Source organism: Malaclemys terrapin, chromosome 3 (assembly GCF_027887155.1).
Source record: "Malaclemys terrapin pileata isolate rMalTer1 chromosome 3, rMalTer1.hap1, whole genome shotgun sequence".
Taxonomy (NCBI): Eukaryota; Metazoa; Chordata; order Testudines; family Emydidae; genus Malaclemys; species Malaclemys terrapin.
This window is the reverse complement of record NC_071507.1, coordinates 11,568,397-11,594,737: the sequence shown is the minus strand read 5'-3', so window position 1 is coordinate 11,594,737 and position 26,341 is coordinate 11,568,397. Positions and strand designations below refer to the sequence as shown.

Sequence of the window (26,341 nt, the reverse complement as noted above, 5' to 3'; positions counted from 1 at the left end):
TTCTCTTTGAATGTCCCTTTCCTAACCCTCTCTTTAGCTGGTTTGTTATTGGATCCAAAATCCTCAGAATGGATCAAGGAAGGGTAAATTCATCTTCTTTGATGATTTTCTGTGAAGAAATATGATGAACCGATATTCAACTCTGTTGCGAAAGAAATGGTTGAATGAGAAGACTCAAATTTCCAACAGGGAACAACCTCTTTCCACTAAGCCTGCACCATAAATCTTTCTGAATTCTATCAGTGTACCCTGTTCCAGAATCTTAAGGACTGACAGCTCTGGTCGCTTTCAGTACCCGCTGTCTTTCAGAATAAACAGAATGACACACCACCCTCCCCCCAGCTTGGTAATATTAATAGAAAATATTAAAATTCTAGTATACAAGAAATTTCATAAAGCATATAAATGAATTCATTCACTCCATCTCATTAGCTTAATCGTCAGTCTTAACAATGTAACTGATTAACATATTCATTGTTCTTCCTCGGTTTTGCCTCAGACTTTTACTTCTTTTGGGTTCAAAAGATCCCAGAATACCCAAGCTTAACAAATACTCCCGCACAATTATCTAGAACAATTAAAAACACTAAAAATAATAGCCAAAATAAGGATTTCACTATTTATTCCACGGATGCTTCAAAAGTACCACAGGAAACAACTGTATAAGAACCAGTTTTATTCATATGTTTAATGTGATTATACACATTCATGTGTCTAACAAGATCTGCACTGTTACATTAAAGATACAGTACAATAACATTCAACATGAGGTACTTCATATTTATATATCTGTCCTTCATAAATAATGCTGTAAGCTTAAGGTCAAGCATAACTGGGTGCTGTGACCTGAAATTAGCAGACTTTATCACAACAATTTAAAAAACAGTTCAGTGCAATAAGTATGTAGAAATTAGAACATTTAAATCCTATTTCAGATATGCTTAAAGCATATTACATTACAATGCCCTGTCTTAGTTCCCCCTACCAGCAAAATCAATATACAAGTAGTAAAGACCGCCATAAAATACCATCTACATAATGTTCTTTTTGCTGAAGTTGTGTTTACGTTCCAGCATGATACATTGGGTGCTTTCAAAATATAGATTAACATTTTCAAACTTGGATGCCTAAAGTTAGTTGACCAGATCTAGATCCATATTTAGGGACCTAATTAAGTGGCCTGATGTGCAAAAGTATTTGGCAACAGCAGATTCTATTTACTGCAATGGGCTTGCTGGTGTCGAGCCCCTCTCAAAATCAAGCCACTTATTTAGGTGTCTAAGTTTATTGATCCAAGCTTAAATATTTTGACCATAAGCAACAAGTCTAATTTATACCTGGAACAGATTCAGAGGAATTAAGCAAGAAGCAGAGCTTTCATTCTACTTTGTCAAAAATATTCAAGGGATAACAAGTAAAAAAAAAAAAAAAAAAGCTGATTTTCTACATATCACAGCTATACATTAATTTGATCCCATAACTATCTGTTCCAGCCAGTCAGTTTAATAGATGCTAAGCCTTTATTTGTAGATAAATTAAAAAGAAAAACACCAAAAAACTAGAGCCAGTCAGAGACTGGCTTATCCATACTAGTAGAGTACACTTTTTGTCCCACTGTGAGGCACATAAGTCTGTTCTAAACGAATCAGTTACTTGCTGTAACATTGTTAAATAGCTGCATTCTGTCACTCTACCCCATAAAAGAATCATTCAGACAGAGCCATTATATCTATGTCAACCATTTCATATACAGTAACTTGGCCAGTCTTTGCTTTAACGTTTATTTTAAATAAATTCACTACTGCTCAGATAATGTCTACAAGTAGTTGACTATTATCCCATGACAATCTTACATTCCTTCGTTGTCTCTTCAATAAATATTTCCCCAATCCATAAAATTATACTGCGTGTATATTTTTGGTTGCTGAGAGATCTAAATATAATTAACTGGAGCTTTAAAAAAAAAGTATAGTCAGTTTTCAAGGGAACATTCTGTCCAGATCTCACTAACAGTCTAGTTTAGGTACATCTGTTATAAAAAGCATTTTCTATATATTCCGAGGGTATTTTATACTTCAGAAAGAATGTATTTGCTCACATATGTAAAATTGTAACCATTACAGTGAATAAAGAACATGGTACTTGCAGAACAGTCTTCCCCTCACTCTTCTTTTCATCATCCACAGGACAGGCAAGAGACTGGCTTTGGGCCTTTGAGTTTTTGATGCCTACTCCAATCCACTTGTCATTACTCCAGAACATGTTTTGGACACTGCAGAAACATACCGGCACTTTGAGATGGCCAGAGGCCAAGATTCCAGCAGTCAAGGAGTAGGTGGAGTAATAAACATTAACTGATAAGTAACCATACGGGAAAAGCGATTCCATTGTAAAACTGATGATTATATTTAGTGTAGCACACACATTAGTCTTTAGCCTGGCCAAAGAATCATTTGGTCCTCTATTTTAGCTTATAATATGGAAAGCAAACATAACAACTTCAGAGATATTATAAAGGTGAGACAAATTACCTCGGTAGTGTCCTCTTTGTAAGTAAGTTTCACAATCTAGTGATTAAGGAGTTTCTTTTCCAAAGTGTGGACTTTATTTTATTAAGTTTAAATGGTACTTGGATCTTTTAGTTATACTGATTTCCTTCCCTCTTAAACAGCAATGAATCTGTAGTCCGTTCCTGCCAAAAATACAGACAGGACTATAGAAAGCTTGAAAAGTAATTCAGGGGGGAAAAAAAAAAGTTTTTGGACCACACAATCCTCCATTTCACATTTAAATTAAAACTAATTGCAAGAGATCAGACATACGTTTCCCCTCACTGTATTACACTTGGTGCTCACCGCCAGACACAGTCCACTCTTGGGAATTTTCTTGCGATCATCTATTTAATTATCTGCTGAGTCAGAGTGTTTGGCAATAATATAATAAAGCTCACATTACAGAGAAGGAATATGTAACTCAGGATTAGTACACGTTATTGTGCAGTGATGTTTATTTTCATTTTTACAGGGGGAAAAAATCCCCCTTCCAAATGTTCTAGGACTATTTTGGAAAAAGAAAAAGAAATTAACCTATCCTTTGTCTCATGCTAGATATCATCACCCAGATATTTAGTAGTGGGCCAAATTAGAGCAATTTTAAAAGCATCTCCGTATAACTATTGCAACATTTGGTTAAATGGGCAAATGCTTCGAAGCCACCTACACAGTTTGTGTGTACACAAGTATTTCCCAGTCTTAAGGGAATGAGTCAGAGGAGCTCAAGAGGGTGCTGGTGGGAAAAGCTGTGTGAGCCCAGCTCACCCTGGCTGCAAGTATGATCCTGCATCTGTGTATAAAGCAGCGTGCGGCTCCTTGAATGTTGCCTGCCAACCCTCCCTCTCTTCTCTTGCAGCCACACCCAATACAGCGGGCTACATACGGGACTGGCTTGCCTCTATGGGGCTGCGCGTTCACACACAAGCTTCTCGTATCTGCCCCATAACACTTGGCTCAGCTGTAAGAACTAAAGCGGACCAGCCTTGTGGAGCCCCTTCCCTGACTCTGAGCAGAGTTGGGGAGCAAAAAACAAGAGCAAAAAATAATGAGAAGCAGAGAGAAAAAGACAAGAAGGAAAAAAGAACTGAGACAGAAAGAGAAAATGGACCAAAAGAGGCAGCATCCAGTGTATTGGGGGGCACAATCCATTGGAGATACGAAAGAGGGCGTCCATCTGCTGATCCATTGCGAGTAGGGGCACGCCAAACAAGACAGGCTGGGAATCATGGGCGTAGGTATATCTGACTCAAACAAAGCTTTAGAAACTTCCTTGCTCTTAAGAGCTTCCAGTTAAAATTGAATGTTACATTTAAATTTCATCACCAAAGAGGCTACAAGTCCAGCAAGCAGTAACTATCCACAGCTTTTACTTACATATGCTCTGTACTGATCACAGCTGCAGATAAGCTAAGCATCAGTAGGTCTGAACCAGATGGGTACTTCAGGTCAAACTCTTCCTCTGGAAACATTTTTGCTCAGGCGTAGAATATGAGTTCTGGAATCTGCCCTCCCTGCACTCCAGTGCCATTAGTACTGTCTGAAGAGCACTGGAATTGAACAGTTACCTTTCCACACTGAACTTCAGTCATTCCTTCTTGTCCAAAATAGCTTAGTTCGTTGCCATCCAGTATCACACTAGCTGTATAAAAGGTATCGGGCTCAATCTGCACTGGGTACTCAAACCACACTGGGAAAGTGTTGCTAGATCCATCTGAGAAATACTTGCTCAAGTTCTGGCCTAGGATAACACCTTGGCGTTTAAGTTCGATCTTTGCACTATATTCTGCCGATCCGCAGCTAGAACCATATAGCCCAAAGCCGGCAATGAAAACTCTCTTATCAACAGCAAACTGGATGCTGTCACACCTACCCCTGTAACGCCACTGGTTGCTGCGGTAGGCGCAAGACTGGAAGCGGTGGCAACGCTGGGGGACAAGGCCTTTTCTGGCATTGCTCACGAACTCTAATTCTGGCTTTTTGGCAGCTGTATACCAAAGGAAGATATCGTTGGTTTCATTGAGAGTCAGCACCCCGGACTGAGCGGCACCATTTGCAAAGTCGTCGAGTGCCATGGTAGGGATGCGAATCAGGTAGAGAGCTTTCCCTAGGACCTTGCGTTTATTTTCTATGCTAACAGGTAAATCTTGCCGTTGACACTCAACTTCAGCCCAGTTAAGCGCAGCTTCGAAAACAACAATTTCTTTGGCATTCAGCGTCTCCCTTCGGAGGATGCTTTCAAGCGTCTGAAAATCAATATCACAGAACCCCTCAGATTTCAAAGCCAGCTCTGCTTGGGCATCAATCACTTCCCAGCAGCGCTGGGTCAGGTCAGGTTCTTCAAATAAGCAGCTCTGGGAGAGCAGCACACAGGCATTCTTTGCACTTAGGCTCGTCTCTAGGAAGTTGACACATGCTCGGGCAAGATGAGGAACGATGTACTTCTTGGCAGCATAAAGAGTGGCCAGCACGTTATCGGCAGCTAAGTCAATTTCATCACAATAGATGTATCTGAAATAAAATACGCACATGTGACACTGCTCTTTAGCAAAAAGACATTGACTGTCAATAACACCTGAAAACTCGAAGCACAGAGCACTCGAATGGTGCAATGCAGTATTAAAACTAAGAAATACTTTCTGGAAAAATCAAATCCTGCTTCAAATTACACGATAAAGAAACTACAGGCCAAATTCATCCATGGGTTAAGCTCATCGAAGTCAATGGGCTTACACCAACGATGAATTGGGCCTTTCATTTGGGTCACATGCTACACAAAGAAACTGATACAACTATGAAGTGCTACCCCTTCATTCCCATTTTCTTCCAAGTTCAACAACAGTTGCTTTCAATAATGAGGTAGAGAACGCACTCTAAACAGTCAATCAACAATTGCAATATGGTAGTGACTCTAATGTATCCATATCCTAGCAAACTTGGGTGAAAAAATTCCAAATAAATGACTTGATGAATGAGATTTTTTTCACCCCCAAAAAGGGTTCATGTCAATCAAGGTTCTTGAAGAAGGGTTGGTTTATATGGCTAAAACAACAGTTAATACTGTCTAGGACATGAATTTCAAGTGGACATACATTGAACTTCCTTTTCTGGTGAACTATATGGTGACCTTTATTCAGACACATGTGCAAAGAAAAAGAAAAGTGAGTTTTTCAGCAATAACAAACACTTCACATCAGACATGGGTGCCAAGACAAACTGGTTTAAAATCTAGGCTCTCAGAAGTGTAACACTGTCAAAATACATCTAATACCATGCATCATCATGCCATAGGCTCTAAGATTTGCAATCAATTGATGAAACCTCTTAGACTAACTAACCTCAGATTGTAAAGGGAAGGATTTCATATGTTTATCGATGCTACAACATGCTAGCTTCCCCAGAAAAAATGTATTCTCTCACTTTCCTAGGGAAGAAAACTTGTTAAGACCCACTGCCATGTCAAAACAGAAGAGATTCAGCTAAATTCTGTTTACGTGATTAAATTCCTGAGGTCCACTACTGTTGGGGAAATAATGAATTAGGCACCTTGTTTTTAATATTTCACACATTAGGTCCAATCTATTCTGGGTAAATGCATTCTGTTAGAAACAATGTTAAACATAAATTTGCCTTTAGAGTGAACAAGGGAGTTATGTTTAAAAATATGCTTGCTGGTTGCAGCTGAGCCACTAAAGACAAAATTGCATTTCATGCTAATGAAAATGTGTTAAGTTAACTGGTTTTCTAAAATGATGCATTTTCACAGGATATACAAGGCCTAGGAGAATAAATGATAAAATGAAATTTACTGGATTAGTATCAACCCATATCTCATTATGGCTGTTTTTGTTTTTACTGTAAAGATGTATAAGTTTTGTTTCGTTGTTTGGTTTTCATGAATTAGGATATGGCAGACTCCAACCTGCTTGGGCAGATTTCCAGTTAATGATGGAAAACTAGTAATGTACCACATGTAATGGGGTAGAGAATAACACCAATTACGAGTTCTAGAGAAATTGGGGTCAAATAAAATGAGATATATTTTTCACAGTCATGTGCCTCTAAAAATGCTACGCTAAGTAACGCTTGAAAAATTCTGTTGAGTATATAAACTCTGATGCAATGAAACGTAGCAAGTAATGAATATTAATATAGAACTGAATCTTTAGTTCTTGAAGTAAAAAACTAAAGACTACTTGCAGGAGTAAGAATTACTCATGCAAGCATAAATTGCAGGTTTGGGTCCCTAAGGGTCTACATATTTTCTTGTTTTTTCTACCATCATCTCTCCAAATTTGTTCCATTTTATAATTCTCCTCCTCAACCTCCAACTTCTTCTCCCTCTCTGCTTGTTAATACAAAAAAGTAGGGCGGCATCTGTTTTAAATTTAAACAGTACAAAAACTGCGAGTTTAATATTCGTGGAAGTGGAGAAGTAATATCACTGGTTTAAAACAGCCATAGCACAGATAGGCTGTCTGTAGCATTCCACATTTCTCATTCTGTCAATGCATCTCTATCCTGATCTGCAACTGCTGATATTTCAGTCCTGGTCTATTCCTTAGCAAAGTATGTTACAGCTGTACATGTGTGATGCGCACAGGCTGGGATTAGAATGAGACCATGAGTCTAATTTTAATTTATTATTTGAATCCTGGTCTTCAGGGTTAAAGACACTAACTGAGTGTGCCAACTAGGATATGCATTTAGCAACATGTAACTGTTTTGTATTTGTAAAGCTATAGTGAACAGCTAATCAATTTTGCTGGGGGCATAATTACTACATGCCAATAACAGATACTACTGAAGCTTCTGCATTTAATAATAGGTTTACTGGTGTTTGTCTTCCATGTGTCCACTACAAAATTAACCAACTAAACACTATTAACAACTAATACCCAACTACAGATTAGTGTATATCACACTATAAGAGTTCATGGCTTAGAAGAAAATGAGCATTTCCAACTCTTTCTTTTCTTACAAAAGATTGCACTGTATTCCTCTTGATTGTTGAAAAGGGGACCTGGCGAAAAGGGGGTTCAACTAAATGCTCCTCTCATTCCTGTTTGCAGGGATGGGTGCAAATTCTCTTCTCCTCTCTTCTTCTTGTAGCCTGAGTGTTTTGGGCCTTCAGTCTCATGCTGCTTCTTGGGAACGTTTTGAACATCAGTAGAGATACTAGAGCACTGCAGATTCAGGGAAATAGCACTGCACCAAGTTCTCATTTGGAAGGTAATCTGCACAACCAAAATAACTAGATTTTTTTTTTTAAATGAAAGCTTGGATTCTGAAGAAGTTGATGGCTGAGTCCCCCCACTTTTCAGATAAAGTTTCCTAATTTACTATTGTCAAGAGAATTCGTCAGGCACTGGATTTTGGTATTAAAGTTCTCGTTTTTCAGGTTTGCCCCACTGTACAAATGTCTTCAAGCAGATTTCAAAATCCATTTGTTCTTTAAATGGCAAGTTTAATGTAGCAGTAATAAAATTATGTAGAACGAGTTGTTGTCCCAATAGAAAAGAAAAATTAAAGTACCTTATATTCGCCCCTTGCAGAGAGAAAGTCTAACTACATCTCACTCTGTAAAGTCAAAGTATTTGCTGTATGAAAAACATGTTTTAAATAGCAATGTGCAAAATGAAGATCTGTAATGTATCTATTCACATGTGGTGGCATATCATAACTTTGTCTCAATTCCATATTAATATTGTTGAGTGACCTTTGATTTTCATGAAAGGCATCTGTCAACATGCATCCCAAATATTTCTGAGGTTCCTGCTGACAAACTGAAAACTCTGCAGCTGCATGCAACTTTGAACACTATATCTACCATGCCATTGAAATGTAACAAAGTAATTGTTTGCAATCACAAGCTAATCAAGGCAACCCATGAAATATATTTATAAGGTTGTTAACTAGCAATTTCACTATTGCATGCAACAAAACCAGTAGCATATTAAAAGGGTCTGAATATTGATCTCAATTAAAATGAGAAACAACCAGGTCCAGAAGTAACCAATGACAGTGTTAAATACCAGAGGAAAAAACTCCAAATTATAGAGGTTGCATGATATAATTTCCATTTGAAAATCAAAGTTTATAGTCACAGTCCAAGGATAATTCAGCAGGGGAACAATTAGTATTTCATTACATCCTCTTCATCCAGCGAAAAAGCAACCTAGTTCCGAATCAGGTTGGCAGAAAGAAACCAGATATACAGGGAGGGGAATAAGTTCATTTAAACAGCCCTTTTATTTTTAATACTTTCCAAATGCCCAATACTAAATAAAATAAAGAAAGGTTTTACTTTTCAGTGGCTGCATTCAGTAACTCGGGGGTGTTTTGAACAGACAAGAACTCTGTACAGTAAGCATACAAAGGAGCTAGAGCACAATGTCAGTGTATGAACCCAGAAATTCCAATTTTTTTCCTTTTCACTATACTTTCAAAGTAAAATAGGTTTTTTTGTTAGAGCTGACAATTCTTTTTAGTAACTCCCTTCTTTTGTGTAGCAAGTGTAGTGACAAATCAAATCAATAGGCATTACAATGTGCTCAAAGATCTCCTGTCAGTCATTATTTATAACAACTGCCTACATTAGCCTAACGTTTCCGCGTCTAGAAATAGAGGGTGAGAGAGAAGTTCAGTGAAAATAAGTTTTAAACAATGAATATATAGCGGAAGGCCTATTTTTGAACTATTACTTCATTTCTAGTTTTATGCCTCTGTTTAGACGGATATCCAATATTTGAACTGTGACAGTATTGCTGTGCATATACGGCATAAACAAATACATTTCCAGAAGAATGATGCTTACTTCAGCATAGCGAGAAAAGCGGCAGGCTCAACATCTGGTATACGAATTTCATCTTTGTCCTCAGCAAGCTCTCCGTAAAACATTGCATGGAATACAGAGCTGCCGACAGCTAAGACGTACTGTTGAGAAAGGGAAATCTTATTTCATGCTAGAAACTGAAGGCACTGCCAATAAAAACAATGAGGTACAGCCACTACCACTATGAGTATACTAGCTTCATGAGCATAGAAATTAGATACTATTATGTGAGAACGAAGGCAAACTTACTAACAAAATTACACGTTTTCCTACCATTTACCTCGTACAATTATATGTTTTATCTTCAAAGAAACAAGTGAATTTCTAGAAAATCTTCATACCACCAACCATAAAAAGGGACAAAAAACAGTCTTCCCAATTTTACATAAAGCCTCTTTTATCACAACACAATGTTTAATGGGAAATACAAAGAAAAGTAAAGTATTTCACTGGACAAAGCCATTTCAAAATTTATGTCTGTCACAAAGAATTTGAGTCTCCCACAGTAAGTCACGATGTTACAATTGAAGTTACTGTTGCTATTCCCACATCTGAACTGATAATGCAGCTGTTGCTTACTTTGTGTCCTGGCAACCGCTGGGTCCCACCTGGTGGCCCAACCACAAAATGAACATCTGCCATCAAGTCATTGTTGAACATCACTGCATTTCTACAGACAGAGGCAATGTGTTAATTTATGTAATCTGGCATCCGATTCTCACCCCAGACCCATGAGATTAAACTTTTTAACAACTTAAAGTAGCATTTCAGTAACAAACCAGCTAAAGAACAAAAGAACAAACAAAAAAACAGGTCACACAATTTCTGACCACTTTGCGCATGATCACACACAAATATACTAAGGAAAACAGATCCAAGAAAAACTTTGTGAAAACTTTTCAAAAAGTGAAAATGAAGATCAAGAACATGTATTACTAAAACAACAAACACGTAAGTCTGCATGCAAATACCTATCAGTTTAAAGTACTGCAGCTTACAACAACATTTGTACTACTTCAGGAAAACAGCTGCACTGTCCGGAAAGAGATACTAAAAATTTTCCATTACCAAATACTTGCTTGGGGAAAAGGAGTAGCATGTTTTATTCAATGTGTATAAATGAGAAACTAAATTTAACATTGCAAACCTGTTTTGCTACAATTCAACACTTCATTTAAACATCAAAAATAAATTCTCTTGAACTTACCTCTCTCGGATGGTGGGATAAAGCCCTTGCCAATTGGGGGCAGGGATAGTGTTGTTGTTGTTGAGGTTTTGTTGGTGGTATTGCTGGACAGCAGTTGTATTAGTGTTGGCTGGTTTCTTTCTGGGAAAAATATCAGCAGCCATCTTCTTCTTCTTTTTGGTCTTCAAGGTAATGATTTCATAGCAAACTGGAGGCAACTTGCTGCTGCTGCTGCTACTGTTTCCTTTCTTAGAGCTTTTCTTGGACCTGTTCTTGACTGTCTCTGGAAGCATCAAGAAGAAGGTGAGACATTTCATGTTCTTTCCCTTGTCATCTACCATGAGTATCCTTGTTTGTATAGCTAGATAGCCTAACTAGGTAAGAACATGAAGAAAATGTAAGTGGGAGCCAAGCTGTTAAATAAAAAGCAGCAAAGCTGAGATTTTGCTTCTTTTCCAGCAAGACAAGGTGACCTTTTCAGGGTACTGAATAAGAAACTGGCTTTAAGTTTGATCCAGTATTTGATTTGTTAAATACATCTCCATCGTGACTCCCAGTTTTATTTACTTGCAAGCTCTTTTCCAGATTTCCTGAAACTGAATCACCTCAAAGTGCTACACTGTGCAAAGAGAGTATGCATCTAGCTATCGCACTGGCTTGTTGAATTAGGCTAGCAAGATGTGCCGTAGCACTGCTAGGCTGTTCAGCTGGCTGAACTTGTGTGTTGAATGGATCTGAACAGAGTAGGTATTACAGCCCTGCAGATGGAGTCAGACAGCCAGTGTTCTGAGCCAATAGCTGAAGTCACTGATAACGATTGGACCCAGCAGCACAGTGACACCTATTGTAATGTGCATAGCTCTAATATTAAAGGGAAAGCATTTAATGTGTAGTCTATGTAATAAAGGAAATTGCAGAGTTACATCAGGGCAGGACTAGACAGGAATGTATAAATTTCTATGTATCTTTTATATTTTAGTAGTCCTTGATGGTACTCAGATTTTCACAATTATAAGAAGAGCCCCACATTAAGTAAAAAGATTAATAGCTTTGTATTTAAATATTTCTATTAGAGACACACTTTCTGAAGTAGTGAATATTCCATGTAGCTCTACTATGTATTTCTGTTGAATTCTCCCAACCCATTATTATAAAAATATAATGGTTAATCAGAGAAGGATATTAATATCAGAACTAAATTAAAGCAAATTGATTTGCAGCATAAAAGAGAAAGATGAAGTTAAACAATGCCTTTTGGTGCAACGTATACTTTGGTCCACCATGAACAGAGAGGAGGTCACAGCTTTAGCTTTAACTATGTTTTTGCTAAAATAAGAGTCTTTGATACCAGTCCCAAATCACTGAGCAGTACTAATTAAGCCAAGTTACACCAGACACAGTTGCACTGCATCAGAAGAAAACTTCTAGATGTGCAAATCAGATTCAAACAGTGTCCATACATTTAATCAATGTTTCAAAGCTTTAGATGAAAAAACTTTGTCTTATCTAAGGAATCTGTCAAAATCATAGTTTTAGATATGAATAAATGCAGATTTCATTAATAAACACATTCTGAAATAACAGGAGAATTAGATAACTAAGCCAACCAGTTTTAGAATTGTACTTTTCAGCCACTGACTTGCTCAACAATTTAAATGTGCAGTTGGGCGGCGTTAGTGTTGAGCTGAGCATCATAAAAGTTAACAGACATGCCTAAATTGTTCCCCCTCCCCCCTCAACAGAAGGACCCCAAAATATCACATTAAGCTATTTATCTTGTAAATGATCCACTACTCAGACAATTTCACAATTTTCTTCAAGTTTTTTAGAAAAATTAAATCTAATGATTTTTAAGCCAAACCAAACCAGTTTCTCAAGACAGCTGTGGAAGAGGGAGCCAAAAAATAGGAAGGGAGATCTTGGCCCCATTGTAGTCAATGGAAGTTTTGCCATTGGGTTTCAATGGGGCCCAGATTTTCACTCCAGGTATTTAATGAAACCTGGTTACAACCCCACTTCTTGGAGTCATCACCATGGCTCTATAACAAACATGTTCAAGGTGTCTTTAATTCCCATTTAACTAAAAGAACTAGCTCATAGACTCATAGACTTTAAGGTCAGAAGGGACCATTATGATCATCTGGTCTGACCCCCTGCATGCTGCAGGCCACAAAACCGTCCCTACCCCTTCCCTTGACTCTGCTGTTGAAGTCCCCAATCCTGTGTTTTAGTGACTTCAATTGGCAGAGACTCTCCTGCTAGTGATCCCTGCCCCATGCTGCGGAGGAAGGCTGCAGGTTGTTCATAGACTGTACGTTCTCCTTGTCCCACTCTCTTCTCCAAAAGAGTATACGCTGCATTAATAGACTGGCTCGGTGTTTGCCGTAGTCCAACAACAGCATTGCATCCTAGCAAAATGGACAGATATGTAGCAAACTCATGGAAGACATCACAGATGCTAAGCCTTTGCTCTCTTCAGTAGGATAACACTACTACTTCACACTTACATAGTGTCTTGCATCTTAAAAGCACTGTACAAACATTGAGAAACAGGTTACGCAACCTCAAATGACAGCTATAGCCTAGCAATATGGTTATAGTCTGTCACAGATGGAAGATTGTCAATAGAAAGATTTGTGGGGGGAAGTTGATAGTCTAGGTCATGTTCGTCGTCAATGGAAAAAAATACACTCTGCAGAAATTTCTCACTATAAACCAGATTTAGGGAATTTATAACATGGGATAAGGGGTAGTCATCTTTTTGCAAAATTTGAGGGTTTTTTTTGTTTTTTAAAGAAATGGTTATGAAGATAACCTTCTGGATGTGCAACATTTTCTTCCTAAGTCTCCGTGGGAAAGACATTTCACAGGAATAAGGTTTCAAGCTTTTACAGATACAACTAAATGAATGTTCTAGCAAATATTGCAAATATCTGGTCTTCAATGTATCAGTCTGGCAGAAAGGGGAAGAGAACATAACATGCGTGGGAAGTCAGAAGATCTACAGAGGAGATTAGGTGTGAAAAAGTCCATTTTATAAAACAACTATTCAAATAAACTAAAATTAGGATTTTCATGTGTGTTTTTCCCCAAATAATTTGCCAAAAGTAATCCAGAAGTTATGCCCAGAATTATTTCCAGTAGATTTTGAGTGGCCCTCTCTTGTAATTGTTCATGCATTTCTTAAGAAGAATAGAACAGGCAGATCTGATTAACTCAGTCCTGGAAAAAGAAACATTAAACGCAAACTGGCTGGAGTCAACCATACTTCAAACTTCTGGAAAATATAATGCATGTATAATAAGTCTAGATACAGTCCTCCGCCACACTTTCTTGGGAAAAGAGGAAGAAGAAAGAGCTGATGTATATTCAGTCTAAATAAATTTAAAAAAAAAATCAGGCAAAACCCTATTTAACAAGAAGATAATATCTGGATAATAGTAGAAAGCCTTATCACAATATATAGACAATATGCCTAAATAAAACTACTTTGACTACTTTCCTGCCGTGCAGCAAAAGATGGTACAATAGAGACCAAGAACTATGATAGATTATGGACCTATGACATTTCTTTGTTTTTCCAGCTGCCATAAAACCAGTCTTATTTCCTTAAGTATATAAAAGTCACATGATGGTCACTCCTGTGTGAGATAGGAAACTATAGCCAAGTTATGAATGAGGGTACGTGATCTAGGAACAGGAAAAACTAAAAGATTTCATTTTGGGATTTGCAAACATTGGCTTCCAAAGCCAGTGGAACAGAACAATTCCAGTCTGTCCAAGTACAGAAATACAATCTGTGCACAAATTACTAAGGTAAACATAATTATCATTCTGTATAACACTGACTGTTCTTTCCTGCTTCTGGGGCTGTTTTAATCCATGTCCTTCTGCATATTTGTACTTTTCTAGTCCACATACATGTTAGTAACCTCACAATTTGGTATTTTACCATAATTAAAAATACAAGTTATCCCTGAACTGCTCACTATTGAAAGACTAGTCGAGATCATCACAACAAATCAAGAAGTCTGCCTCTGGTGACAACATCAAGCAAACAAACTGATTATCTTCCACACTCTTCTCTGCGGCATCTAAGATGGTTTTCTAATGTTCTATAGCTTTTCTTTCTTCATTAATTCCCTATTTTATATTAGCAGGGCGGAACATTTCTGTATTATACAAATACAATAAAAAAAAGAAACCATTTGTTCTAAAAACAGATTTATCTTTGTTTCGAGAGCAAAGTATTATAACTAGAAAAAATTTTAAAGTTAAAATATGTAGGAAATTCACACTTAATTCTTCAAGCACAGGTAGGCAAAGTCCAAAACATCAGCTGTTAGAAATAAGGAAGAAAATGTTTCAAGACGGAGATATTGTGCATTACACAATTGCCTTACAAACTGTTAAAGGAGAGTTATAAGCCTATGGAAATCAGCTTCTGGTCACAAGTCAAAAAACTAAAGTCTATTTTAAATTCAAATTTAAGTAATATATGTGCAATGCTTTTTTTAATTAGCTTTTTAAGATTATAAAGTGCCTTGTGATTATTATGAAGGATGCCAGAGGGGCATACTACACTACAAATGTTAATACAACTTTAACTATGTTGGTTTAACTATGTTTGAATTACATCATTCAAAAGTCTATACATGCTATTAAAAAATTATTTTCAGGGACAGATGGCATTTTTCCCAAAAATCTGTCATGCCATGGTAGCAGTGATAACTAAGATTTCTAAATCACCCTCTCTTATTAGGCTGTAGTTTTATCTCTGTTTTAATGAGCAAGACCCTGAATCAGAAATAACAACAATATTTCATCAGATTTCTCAGTTCTCTATCACCACAAGATCTTGTTCACGGGAAGATAATTCTACGTGAGTAGTGAGAAAATTCATACTTCTCTTTTGTAAAGTATCGCCTCATTTGGTGAAGTAATTATTGCTATGCATTATTAAAATTATTTGTTCAAATTCTACATTTCCCTTCATAGAGAGCATACCCACATTAAAAGGTAAGTCTCGATATACACCATGAATGACTACTCAACATCAGTGCTTAACAAAATCTGTCCACTGCTACTTTTCATACGAATATCTGCTGAATTTAAGCTTTGATTTTAAAACAATGTGTAAAATTTGCCAAAGTACGTAAGTGGTGTAGGATCCTAGAATCCATTGATTTTGTCTATACTACAGCCTCTACAGCAGCACAGTTATGGTGCTGCAGCTGTGTCACTGTAGTGAAGACACTTCTTACATTGACGGAAGGGTTTTTCCATGGATGCAGTTAACTCACCTCTCCCAGAGGCGGTAGTTAGGTCAACAGAAGAACTCTTCTATCCACCTAGCTGCATATTTATGTTGACCTAACTATGGTGCTCAGGGCACAACATTTTTCACAGTCCTGAATGATGTACCTAGGTTGACCTCATTTTTAAGTGTAGACCAGACTATAGGCTCCTGAATCATGTACCCAATTACCTTTCCCACCCTTTTTATTGTGAAGATCACATTTGAAGATACCTTCTGCAGTGTCATCTTTCTGAATCTGAAGAGAGAGATGCTTGATTTCCCCCAAGAAGCAACCCACTGAAATTGTCAAAAATTTTCCAATTCCACAGTTCTGAATGGCAGCATGGAAACTGACCAGAATCACACAATTTCAATCTGGTGTTGCACTGGAGAATTGACTCTGAAGTTGTATTCACAAAGGACCCTCCAGAAAGAGAGGCTACAGGAACAGTAGTCAAGACCTCTGACACCAGCCAGGAATTTGGAGTAAAATAGCAGCGACCATTCCTATCTTAAAACAGTCGAAAAGTTGGGGGAAAGGTAAAGTAGCATAGGAAAGAGTGGCAATTTCAGACCAGCTCAATGGTCCATCTAGTGCAGTAGTTCATCTTACGGTGGCCATACTAATAACATGTCTACTGGGAAAAATCCTTCCTAACTCTAGTTAGCAGTTGTCTTATGTCCTCAAGTATGAGAACTGATATCCCCTCATAAATGTTATCCTAGCTAGTCTAATTGCAGAAGATATCTTCTCTGAATCTCCTAAGATCTTTTTTTCAATAGTAACCTGTTGAACTCACTGCTCAGTGTAATACAAAGTTGTGCTAAAAATTATCAGTTTTAAATGAGTGGTCCTGGATTTTCCCCATTTTTTGTCCTCTTGTACTTGTACAGAGAGGGTATGTGATATATCTCTGCATGCCACCTCTTACAGGTCTCCTCACTAAACCAGGGTTAATATTTTTAATCTATCCTCATACAAAATTTTTCCCAAGCCTCTAATATTTTTCACCACCCTTTGCTGGATCCTCTCTCAGATATCCTTTTTGAGATGGAGTGACCAAAACAGAACACAATATTTAAAATGAGGGAATAGCATCAATTTCTATAATGACAGGATATTTTAAGTATCTTTCTTCAGGTTTGATTTCAATCGGATTTTAAATGTGATGCAAGTTAAGGTGAAAAAATGGGTGGCATGTGGGTTTATCAGTTTAATCACATACCTACTAGTCAGAGGCTGATAGGAGCCCCCAGTAGGTTCACGGGACATGATGAATCTGGTAGGGATGCTAACACCCAGGTGGAGGAGCAGTCATTGTGATGCACCTCCTCCTGATGTTTTCTATATTAGCTGCTGGCTAGCAGGTTTAAAGTTCTCTAGCTAGTAGTCGCCTACATTTTCAAAGCCCTTCTGTACATATTAAAGAAGACCATTACAAATGGAGGGCTGGATTGTGCAACTACTGTTGACTTCACTGGGAGTTACTCCTATTCAGTGGCTGCATAATCGAGCCCAGAATGTGACATAGCCCCCCCCCCCCTTTTTTTTTAGCTGACAGTACACAGTGGAGCAATTGTTTTACCATTAAATTAAGAGCTATGGATCCATTTTAAGTATTATGCTTCGAATCAGACCAAAAAGATGACTACCTACCCACACTGAATCTACAAAGCAAGTCTTGGATGCTTATTTTAATAGAATTTGCTGCATGAATGTAGTCTGTCTGGACCATAGCTATAATGAGCAACGTTTCTGATGTCACGTGCTACAGGGACGCAGCCCTCCAAGTTGAAATTATTGTTAAGACTAATTAGCCCACAAACATGTTGTTCCATCTGCATGTTGTAAATGGCATGGAATAGCATTAAAAGTTTTATCGCTACCAGTGTGCTGATACATATCATCTACTGCCAGTCAGCCTGGTGAATATAGGTAAGGAATATCCCAAATTCAAGTATTTAGAATTTAATCTATAAGCACTAATTTTTTTATTAATGGATCCAAGCAAAAATGAGAATGACTAAAGACTACAGTTAATCTTAGACATAAATTCTTGGATGAGTAAATCTGCAACTAAACAACCTCATGATGAAAATTTACTTCAAGGCCTATAGAAGCCATAAAAAGAGATACAATAATTTAAAATATTTTTTTTTGCCCAATATGGAAATTACTAATTCCTATTTATGCATCCCCAGCCCCCTCAGTCACTGTAGTGTTAAGATTTTGGTCTCATTTAACCTCAAATTTTGCATAGTACCTTGAAAAATTGTAATTTTCCTCCACCAAATCTGTTGGGTCAAAAAGTAAGTTCTCTTCCTTAGTGATTGTCATTTTTGTTTCTAAAATCAGACCCGACAGCATTCAACCCTTTTTGCAGTAAGTGAGAAACAGATCAACTTTAATTCTATACTGCCTCTTACAAAAATGATGTATAAAAGAGAGACTGGATGGCTCAGGAAATTGGTAATGAGATACAGAGCTTTTCATCTCTAGGTCACCAATTCTAAATTGACAGAGGTCAGTAGTAATCAAAAGTCATTAGCATTTAATGATTGTTCAGTGCCCTGTAAGAAAGGAGCTAGTGATCACAGCCTACTTCAGTAATGCCACCATTAACATTAGCACTCTTTCTAGAGTCTCAGTGGAGAGGCTGAGTACTGAATCTCTATGCAGACTGAACTTCCCTTCTTATCTTAAAGATAGGGGTCGTCAACACAGTTTTATATTGATTTAGCTATTTCAGTTAGGGGTATGATTTTTTTAACAAAATAGTTACAGGTATATAATTCCAAACAAAGGTGCCTTATGCTGATGTAGCTTATCCCTTCCCTATGGGAATAGCTACACACCTATAAGGCAGCTTTATATCAACATAATGGTGTCCAGGAGATTGTTCTGCTTTAACTATACTGATATAGCTAAAGTATTGCAATGTTTGCATGTAGACAGATCTGTAGTTTTTAGCTGAGCTAAGGCACACTGGCAGAGTAGATTAAGGAAGCTCACATTACCATTGCCCGCATTGTACCTGTTCTGTGAATGGAAGACATCAACTCCCTGGACTGTCAGTTTGGCAGCCCTTACAATTGGTAAAGAAAAACATAAAGGGAACCTTCAAAAAAGTCCTGTGTTAGGTATTGTAATGTAAATGTAATTGTTCCATCATGGGTAAACGAGATAATGTTAATTTTGTTTTAAACTACAATTCCCTGAACATTACTACAAATAAAAAGTGCAGTTTAAAAATCTAAATCAAATCAGTAACTTGGCAGACTTGTGTTTATAGTGGGAGATTATACCTGGCAGCATTCAGTGAAAGACATTCTAAATGAGTTTAAAAACAGAAAAAATTGGCACCGTCTGTTATTTTCGATGAATTTTAAAAGGACAGAAAGGAAAGCAAACATTAATCCAATCAGAGAAAAAAAGAGCATGTTGCTTCATGGGCATAACAGTCAGTTCACAACGGTTGCACTCAAAGTGTGATGGAAGTTTTTTGTTTTGTTTTACTGACCCTCACTTTTCACACAAGTGAAGTTCAGGGTACATAAATGCTCAACTGGTGATATTGTAAATATATATATATAGAATACTATATACGCTTTTCATCTGCGGTGATAATTTCTGATCACTGCCAACCTGAGCTGGATCTGAAACATTCCAGTCATTAGAAACCTAAATTTAAATGGCCCTTGGCCATAACACACTGAGCTGAATTAATCTTGGGCATACAGGTGAAAGGCTTTGTATCCTATTACCTGTTCATAATTTTAAAAGCTTGCCTCAAGAGCTTTATGTTATGTGGATTTTTTGCTAATTGAAGTTCAAAATGGGAGTTCCAAAGGTGAGATGAAAATAAGCGGTATTTCCCTTTGAAACTACTATTTTAGAAAGTTACATTTATTTTCCCATGTTCTAAACATTTCAGTCACATTTTGCCTAATAGATCAGTCACGCTCCAGTATTTTTATTTCAATACTTTTCCCTCCTTCTCACAATTTAACGGCATGTGCTTCATTTTAATGAATTTTCAAGATAAACAATATAATTAGTTTTCTGAATACACTGTTTCCAACTAAAGATTTTTTTTTTAAAACCATTTTAGGGGTAGTTGTCCAGCAATGATTACCTAAATGCAGGTTTAATTTCCCCTCCGTGGTAACTCTGCCTCAGAGACCTCTGGAAATTCCATGGACTTTGACTTCATAATGAGACAGAAATGGAAATAATGATGAGCTAGGAAGGAACAAATCCTTGTTTAAACAACTAAATCAAACATGAGCTGTTAAGCTATTTTAAGAGACCATGTGAGGTGAATGGATTTCTGTGTTCGCTTGAAATATTAGAAAGTTTTATCTAGTATGAAAAATCTTTATTTAAATTGTGAAATACTTTCCTCAAGTACAACTTCGTCTGACAGGCCAGCAAGTGTAAGACAAAACAAGTAGTACTAAACATGAAATGTATATTTTGTGCCTGGGTATACTTTTTTAGCACACGTAAGTGAATGGAGCAATTTTACTACAACCCTAATGATAGTAACACACTTTTTTTTTTTTAAGTGATTGATAGTGGCAGTGATTTTATAGCTATTCTAAATCCTTGAATTGCATTATATACAGAGGATTTTACAGAAGTGTTGTACGCTGTACTAAAGATTCACTGGCTTAAATGGTCTCAGGTCCACTGAAATCAACTTGACACTGAAATCTATTGGTCTTTGTGCTTGCGCTGTTAGTTCTACAATTGCAAAGAGTTACTTCAGTAACAATTGTGAAATGCCTAATGTGGCATTATTTATTACTGTGTATTTAATTATGTACACAAAACAGACACCACAATGATAGGCACCTTATACATTTGTTATGAATAATATGTGGCTGCCTACAACTCCACTCTGATGCTGCAGAATAGACTCTGTGCATCCTCCAACATACTATCATGTGGGCTAGGTGAGTCACTGGTTAACTGGTATTCAGCCCACAGAGGAAAGATTTAAAAAGGGGTCCTGCCCCTGAAAACATTACAAACCCAAAGATAAGAGATTCATGGCTACTAGACAGAGAAAAGCAGATGGCCCAGTGGACTGAAAACTTGCTTGGTTTTCATACCCTTGAAGAAAAAGTCATTGGGTCAGAGCTGAAGGCACAAAACTGCCGTCTTAGAGAATGTAATGTTTTCAAACAAAATTACTCAGACTTTTTTTTCACCAGTTGACTGAAATATTGACTGAATATTGGTCCATTGAATGTTCTGACCTGCAAGCCTCCTGAGTTATGCAGCTGTGTAGGCTGCTTCACCTCAGTAGCAACTGCAAAATGTTTGCCAGGGCATTTTGTGACTGCATGAGTGCTCTGTAATTGGAGGATGTGCTCAGTAAGTAATTAAAAACTCTTCTGATTTGAAGGGCAATTCTATCATGCACTGAGGTAGAGGTATCCTTCAGAATGTGAAGTATCCCATACAGACCATTCATGGGTCAGTAGCACCCCCCACCCCCAGTTTTAAAAAAATATCGATAGCTTATTGGCTAGCAAGAACACCAGACTCCTTTCTTCTTCTTTTATAATAATTTCCCTAGGCTACAGAGTTCCAGCAAGTGGAGGGTGAAGAAAGGAAGACAGGCCCAAAATACAGAGTTTGAAAAGACTGGCGCCAGGTGTACATTTGCCTAAACTTTTCTCCTCACATTTACAATAGGATGGTTTTGTGGTTAAGGTATTGGATTGGGGGATTCATATCTGGGTTCAATTCTGGGCTTTGCCATGGACTTTTTCAGTGACCACGGGCAAGTCCCTTAATCTCTTTGTACTTCTGTTCCTCATCTGTAAAGTGAGGATAATAATATTTTGTTCTTTCATCTTTACACTTTTAGGGGCACAAATTGTCTCTTACTATGTATTTATTCAATGCCTGCCATAATAGGGCTTCAGTGCCAGTTGGAGCCTCTAGATCAGGGGTAGGCAACTATGGCACAGGTGCCAAAGGTGGCACACGAACTGATTTTCAATGGCATTCAGACTGCCCGGGTCCTGGCCACTGGTCCGGGGGGCGGGGGCGGGCTCTGCATTTTAATTTAATTTTAAATGAAGTTTCTTAAACATTTTTAAAACCTTATTTACTTTACATACAACAGTAGTTTAGTTATATAATATATAGACTTATAGAAAGCGACCTTCTAAAAACGTTAAAATGTTTTACTGTCACGCGAAACCTTAAATCAGAGTGAATAAATGAAGACTCGGCACACCACTTCTGAAAGGTTGCCGACCTCTGCTCTAGATGCTTCTGTAATACAAATAATAATATGTATAAAGAACAGGAGTACTTGTGGCACCTTAGAGACTAACACATTTATTAGAGCATAAACTTTCGTGGGCTACTGCCCACTTCTTCGGATGCATATAGAGTGGAACATCTATATGCATCCGAAGAAGTGGGCAGTAGCCCACGAAAGCTTATGCTCTAATAAATGTGTTAGTCTCTAAGGTGCCACAAGTACTCCTGTTCTTTTTGCGGATACAGACTAACACGGCTGCTACTCTGAAATAATATGTATGTTTGTTGGGGGGGGTGTTGGGGGGGGTATTGGGGGGGGTTATTTTGATCTACCACAGAAAACTAGGTTTTGTCCTGAACACATCCCCTTGCTACAGAACCAGTATTATATTTTTACACAGGTTCACAAAACAGAAACAACTCGATTTCTCATAAGAACAGAATATGAGCCTGTCACCACTAGATCTCCATCTTTAATTCAACCTAGGTGAGCAGTAATTCCATGTCAACATCATCAATAGCTATTTGGTGAGCTATAGGAAAAGTTGGTTGTATGCAGGTTTTAATAGGCAAGTGTCCACACGATAAAAATCACCATCATAATTGGTATCTCTGCTGTCAGCCTCAGCAAACAAGCTGAAGAGTCAGAATTACACTCACTTCTGAAGGTGTTTCCTGCAAGTCAGAGTGGAGGCATTTTGGAGGAGAAACATGAGAAAACGTAAAGTGCATTTGGCTGTTCTGTACTGCAGAGGCTAAACAGAGGACTTCAACCTCCAAAGTCGTCTATCGCTCATCTTTCCCAAACACTGTGACATTGAATGAATAAAGTTAATAGTTTCAAAACTAAAGAATTCATTTGGAGAATTCATTTCTATAATTAAACCAGAGATGTCATGTTTCAAGACAGAACACACCACTCTTTATAGAAAATAGTAGGACTAGTTCTTGTCTACTTAAAACAACTACCTTGACACAGGTGGTGCGTAATGGAGGCCAGGGGAGGTTAAGCTTCCCCAAACCTTGTGCCGCCGGGGGGGGGCAATGGTGGATTTGGGGCCTCTGAAAAATCTCCCCCTGCCATGGCCCCAGGGCTGGAGAAGCTCTCGCTCCATGACCGCAGTAGGAACGCTTTTCTGATCTCTGGACAGCGGGGGGGGGGGGGGGGAGAGGAGGGGAGGGTTAAAAGACTGTCAGCCAGAAGAGGCAGGCTGAGACAGAGCCTCTCTAAGGAGAAGCTTCACCCACCACCCACACACCTTGAGTCTATGAGTCTCAGATTAAAAAAAGATGAAGTAAGGACACATATAGCATTATATACAGTTAGCCCACCAATACCACCTCTCTCTACAAAGTCCTAAATGTTAATGTTTGAGACTACACAACTGGTAATAAGGTATGGTAAGACTATTAACAGAGCAAAACGGCTCCGCTAGTGTCACTCAGACAGAATACCTCCATATACATAGACAATATTTCTTATTTTGATTTAGACACATTAATAATTAATATTTAAACACACTTAAATATCAATATACATCTCTACCCCGATATAACGCTGTCCTCGGGAGCCAAAAAATCTTACCATGTTATAGGTGAAACCGCATTATATCGAACTTGCTTTGATCCGCTGGAGTGCGCAGCCCTCCCCCCACCCCCCCCGGAGCGCTGCATTACCGTGTTATATCTGAATTCATGTTATATCGGGTTGCGTTATATCAGGGTAGAGGTGTAATATCAATTCAAACACTTCATCATTACAGAAAAACAGATCTTCATTTGTTCAACTCATCCCCACTCAGAAAATAGCCTGTTGTGAAGATCAACAACTTTGAACTCTGTTTCACGAAAAGGGATGGGAAGAAGCAAATTCCAAAGTTACTGGCCCTCAAATTACTAACAACGCCCAGCCCCCAGACACACACATCTAAGGACTCTTGGCTGACCACAACTTCTGGGGTAGCAGAACATATGAAGAAAAGTGGTCTTTAAGATAAACAGGATTCAAATCACTTACTACAAACAACATGAAAAATTACTCTAAAATTAACTTTTCTATTAGACTTGTAGATCAGTACCTTGGCTTGCCTTAGATGCACCAGTTGCCTTCTCTGTATTTTTCTTTTAAAAGGAACACGGTCCCGGGTCAAATAGTATTTTAAGTTACATCACCATTTTGGAAACTTAACAAATAATATAATATTTATTTTCCAAATCAAGGGTCTATCCTTACAAACACTTTTGTGCAGGAGTAACTTTACTCTCCTGAATTTATCTTCAAAAGGACTACCCTGCTGAGCAAAGTTACTTATGTGTTTGCAGGATCAGGACACAAATTTATATTACTCCCACTTGTGATTTTATTGCAGAGTGATGAGCAAGTTAAAGCCATTTATTTCTTGGTTCATTCATACAGTAGTGTGACAACACCCATCTGAATTCTTGCCTAAAAAGTTGCACAGGTTTAGCTAGACGCAAGTTTTAAACCCATTTAATTAAACTGGGGCAAGCCCATGCACTTTTATTTCAATTTAGTAAACTTAAATAAATGTCCCTTCCCCTCAGCTGTTTGTACCAGTTTAGCAAAAGTGGTTTAAAAACTGGCACGACTTTCTCATGTAGACAAGGCCTCAGATTTTCCTTTGGGAGCTCCTGTGCCCTCCCATTTCCTTCCACTTTTAAAGAGACCCAAAATACCTCCTGAAACACATTACAAAAATAAGGCATTTAATTTTGGAGTAACCCAATCTATACCTAATCATTTTTTTTTTCTTATGAGAGACATTGGCAACAAGCTATTTGTTTTTAAACTGGAATTCATTTGCCCAGGCCCCGCTGTGTGACATCTGAGAACTTCCACAACTCAGATGTGTTTTCATAAACAACCAGCACAAGTTGTGACAACCCCACCACCAACACGTACACCATACATCCAGTTTTTTGAGCTTTGCAAAGGGAGGTTTTACTTTGCCCTTTGGCAGCACCTTCCGCCCCGCAGGCTCTGAAGTCCTTTCCAAGCATCCAGGAATGAAGCTGCACAACCACAGTCCATAACACAGGGCAAAACTTCACCCAGCACAGAAATTGCTGGGTGCAAGCACGGGAAGAGAAAAATGCAGAACCAGACCCTCCCCAGACCCTTCCCCAGCAAGGAAGCGCCCCCCAAATAACCCCACCTCCTCCAAATGTCCTTCCTACCCCAGCAACTATCTCGGCCTCAGTCAACCCCCTCCCCACAAACAACCCCCCCCTTTCGCCCTCCCCAGGGCCCAGCTCAGCCTCTTCAACCCCTTCCCGGCCCCTTCTCACGCACGGCGCATCCCCACCCAGGCGCTGTCCTTGTCCCCCGCGTCGATGCCCGCGGGAGGGAGGGTCGCCGCGCGCCCCCGCTCCCTGCACTGACCTCGCTCTCTCTGCGGGGCGGCAAGTCCCAGGCAGGGGCCAGGGCACCTCGGCACCGGGAACGCGCCCGGCCCGGCGCTCGCTCTTGCGGCGTGCACACGCACGCGGGGCACGGTCACTCGGGCGCGAGCCCGCAGTCAGCTGCTAGCGCGGCGCCGGCCACTTCTGGTGCTGGTGCTGGGTTGAGGGGAGACAGGGATGTGTGCTGGGGGCGGGAGGGGAATCAGTGTTAGGAGGTCAGTGGCGGGGGGAGGGGTCTGAGGCTGAAGAAGGGGGCTGTGGCTTGAGGAGGAGGGTCTATGGCTGGAGGAGGGAGGGGGTAATGTGGGGAGGAGGTGGGGGCTGTGCTGGGGGAGGGAGTCTGGCTTGGGGGGGAGGAGGGAGGGTCTGTGGTTGGAGGAGGGAAGGGGGTCTGGCAGGGGAAGAAGGGGGTGATGTTGGGGGGAGGTGGGGGCTGTGCTGGGAGAGGGAGTCTGGCTTGGGGGGAGGAGGAGAGGTAGTGGGTCTGTGGCTGGGAGAGGAGGGGGGTCTGGCAGGGGAGGAGAAGGAGGAGGGGAGTGGAAGTTGGCCAGGGGAAGGAGGGAGACTGTGCTGGGGGGAGAGGAGGAGAGGTGGTGGGTCTGTGGCTGGGAGAGGAGGAGGGAAGGGGGTCAATGGTGGGGGAGGGGAAGAAGGAGCGGGATGTGAATTGGGAGGTCTGTAGGGGGAGGAGGAAGCTCTGTGGCTGGAGGAGGGGACGGGGCTGTGCTGGGGGAGAGGAGAAGAGATGGTGGGTCTGTGGCTG

The 26,341-nt window shown here is 39.2% G+C and overlaps 1 protein-coding gene across 2 annotated transcripts; it reads right to left on the bottom strand.

The window, feature by feature from the left end:
* Window positions 1-661: 661 nt before the first annotated feature.
* On the bottom strand, window positions 662-25,657 carry BTBD3 (BTB domain containing 3). Of its 2 annotated transcripts, XM_054022572.1 has the most exons (5): window positions 25,559-25,657; window positions 10,592-10,853; window positions 9,964-10,054; window positions 9,367-9,485; window positions 662-5,060 (listed from the first exon to the last, which is right to left on the bottom strand). In XM_054022572.1, the coding sequence occupies exons 2-5, from the start codon at window positions 10,732-10,734 to the stop codon at window positions 4,028-4,030; spliced, it is 1,386 nt and encodes a 461-aa protein (XP_053878547.1). In that variant the 5' UTR covers window positions 10,735-10,853; window positions 25,559-25,657; the 3' UTR covers window positions 662-4,027. The 2 variants fall into 2 exon arrangements, with proteins under 2 accessions (XP_053878547.1, XP_053878546.1); XM_054022571.1 differs by lacking the exon at window positions 25,559-25,657 and having other exon boundaries at window positions 10,592-11,448.
* Window positions 25,658-26,341: the final 684 nt, after the last annotated feature.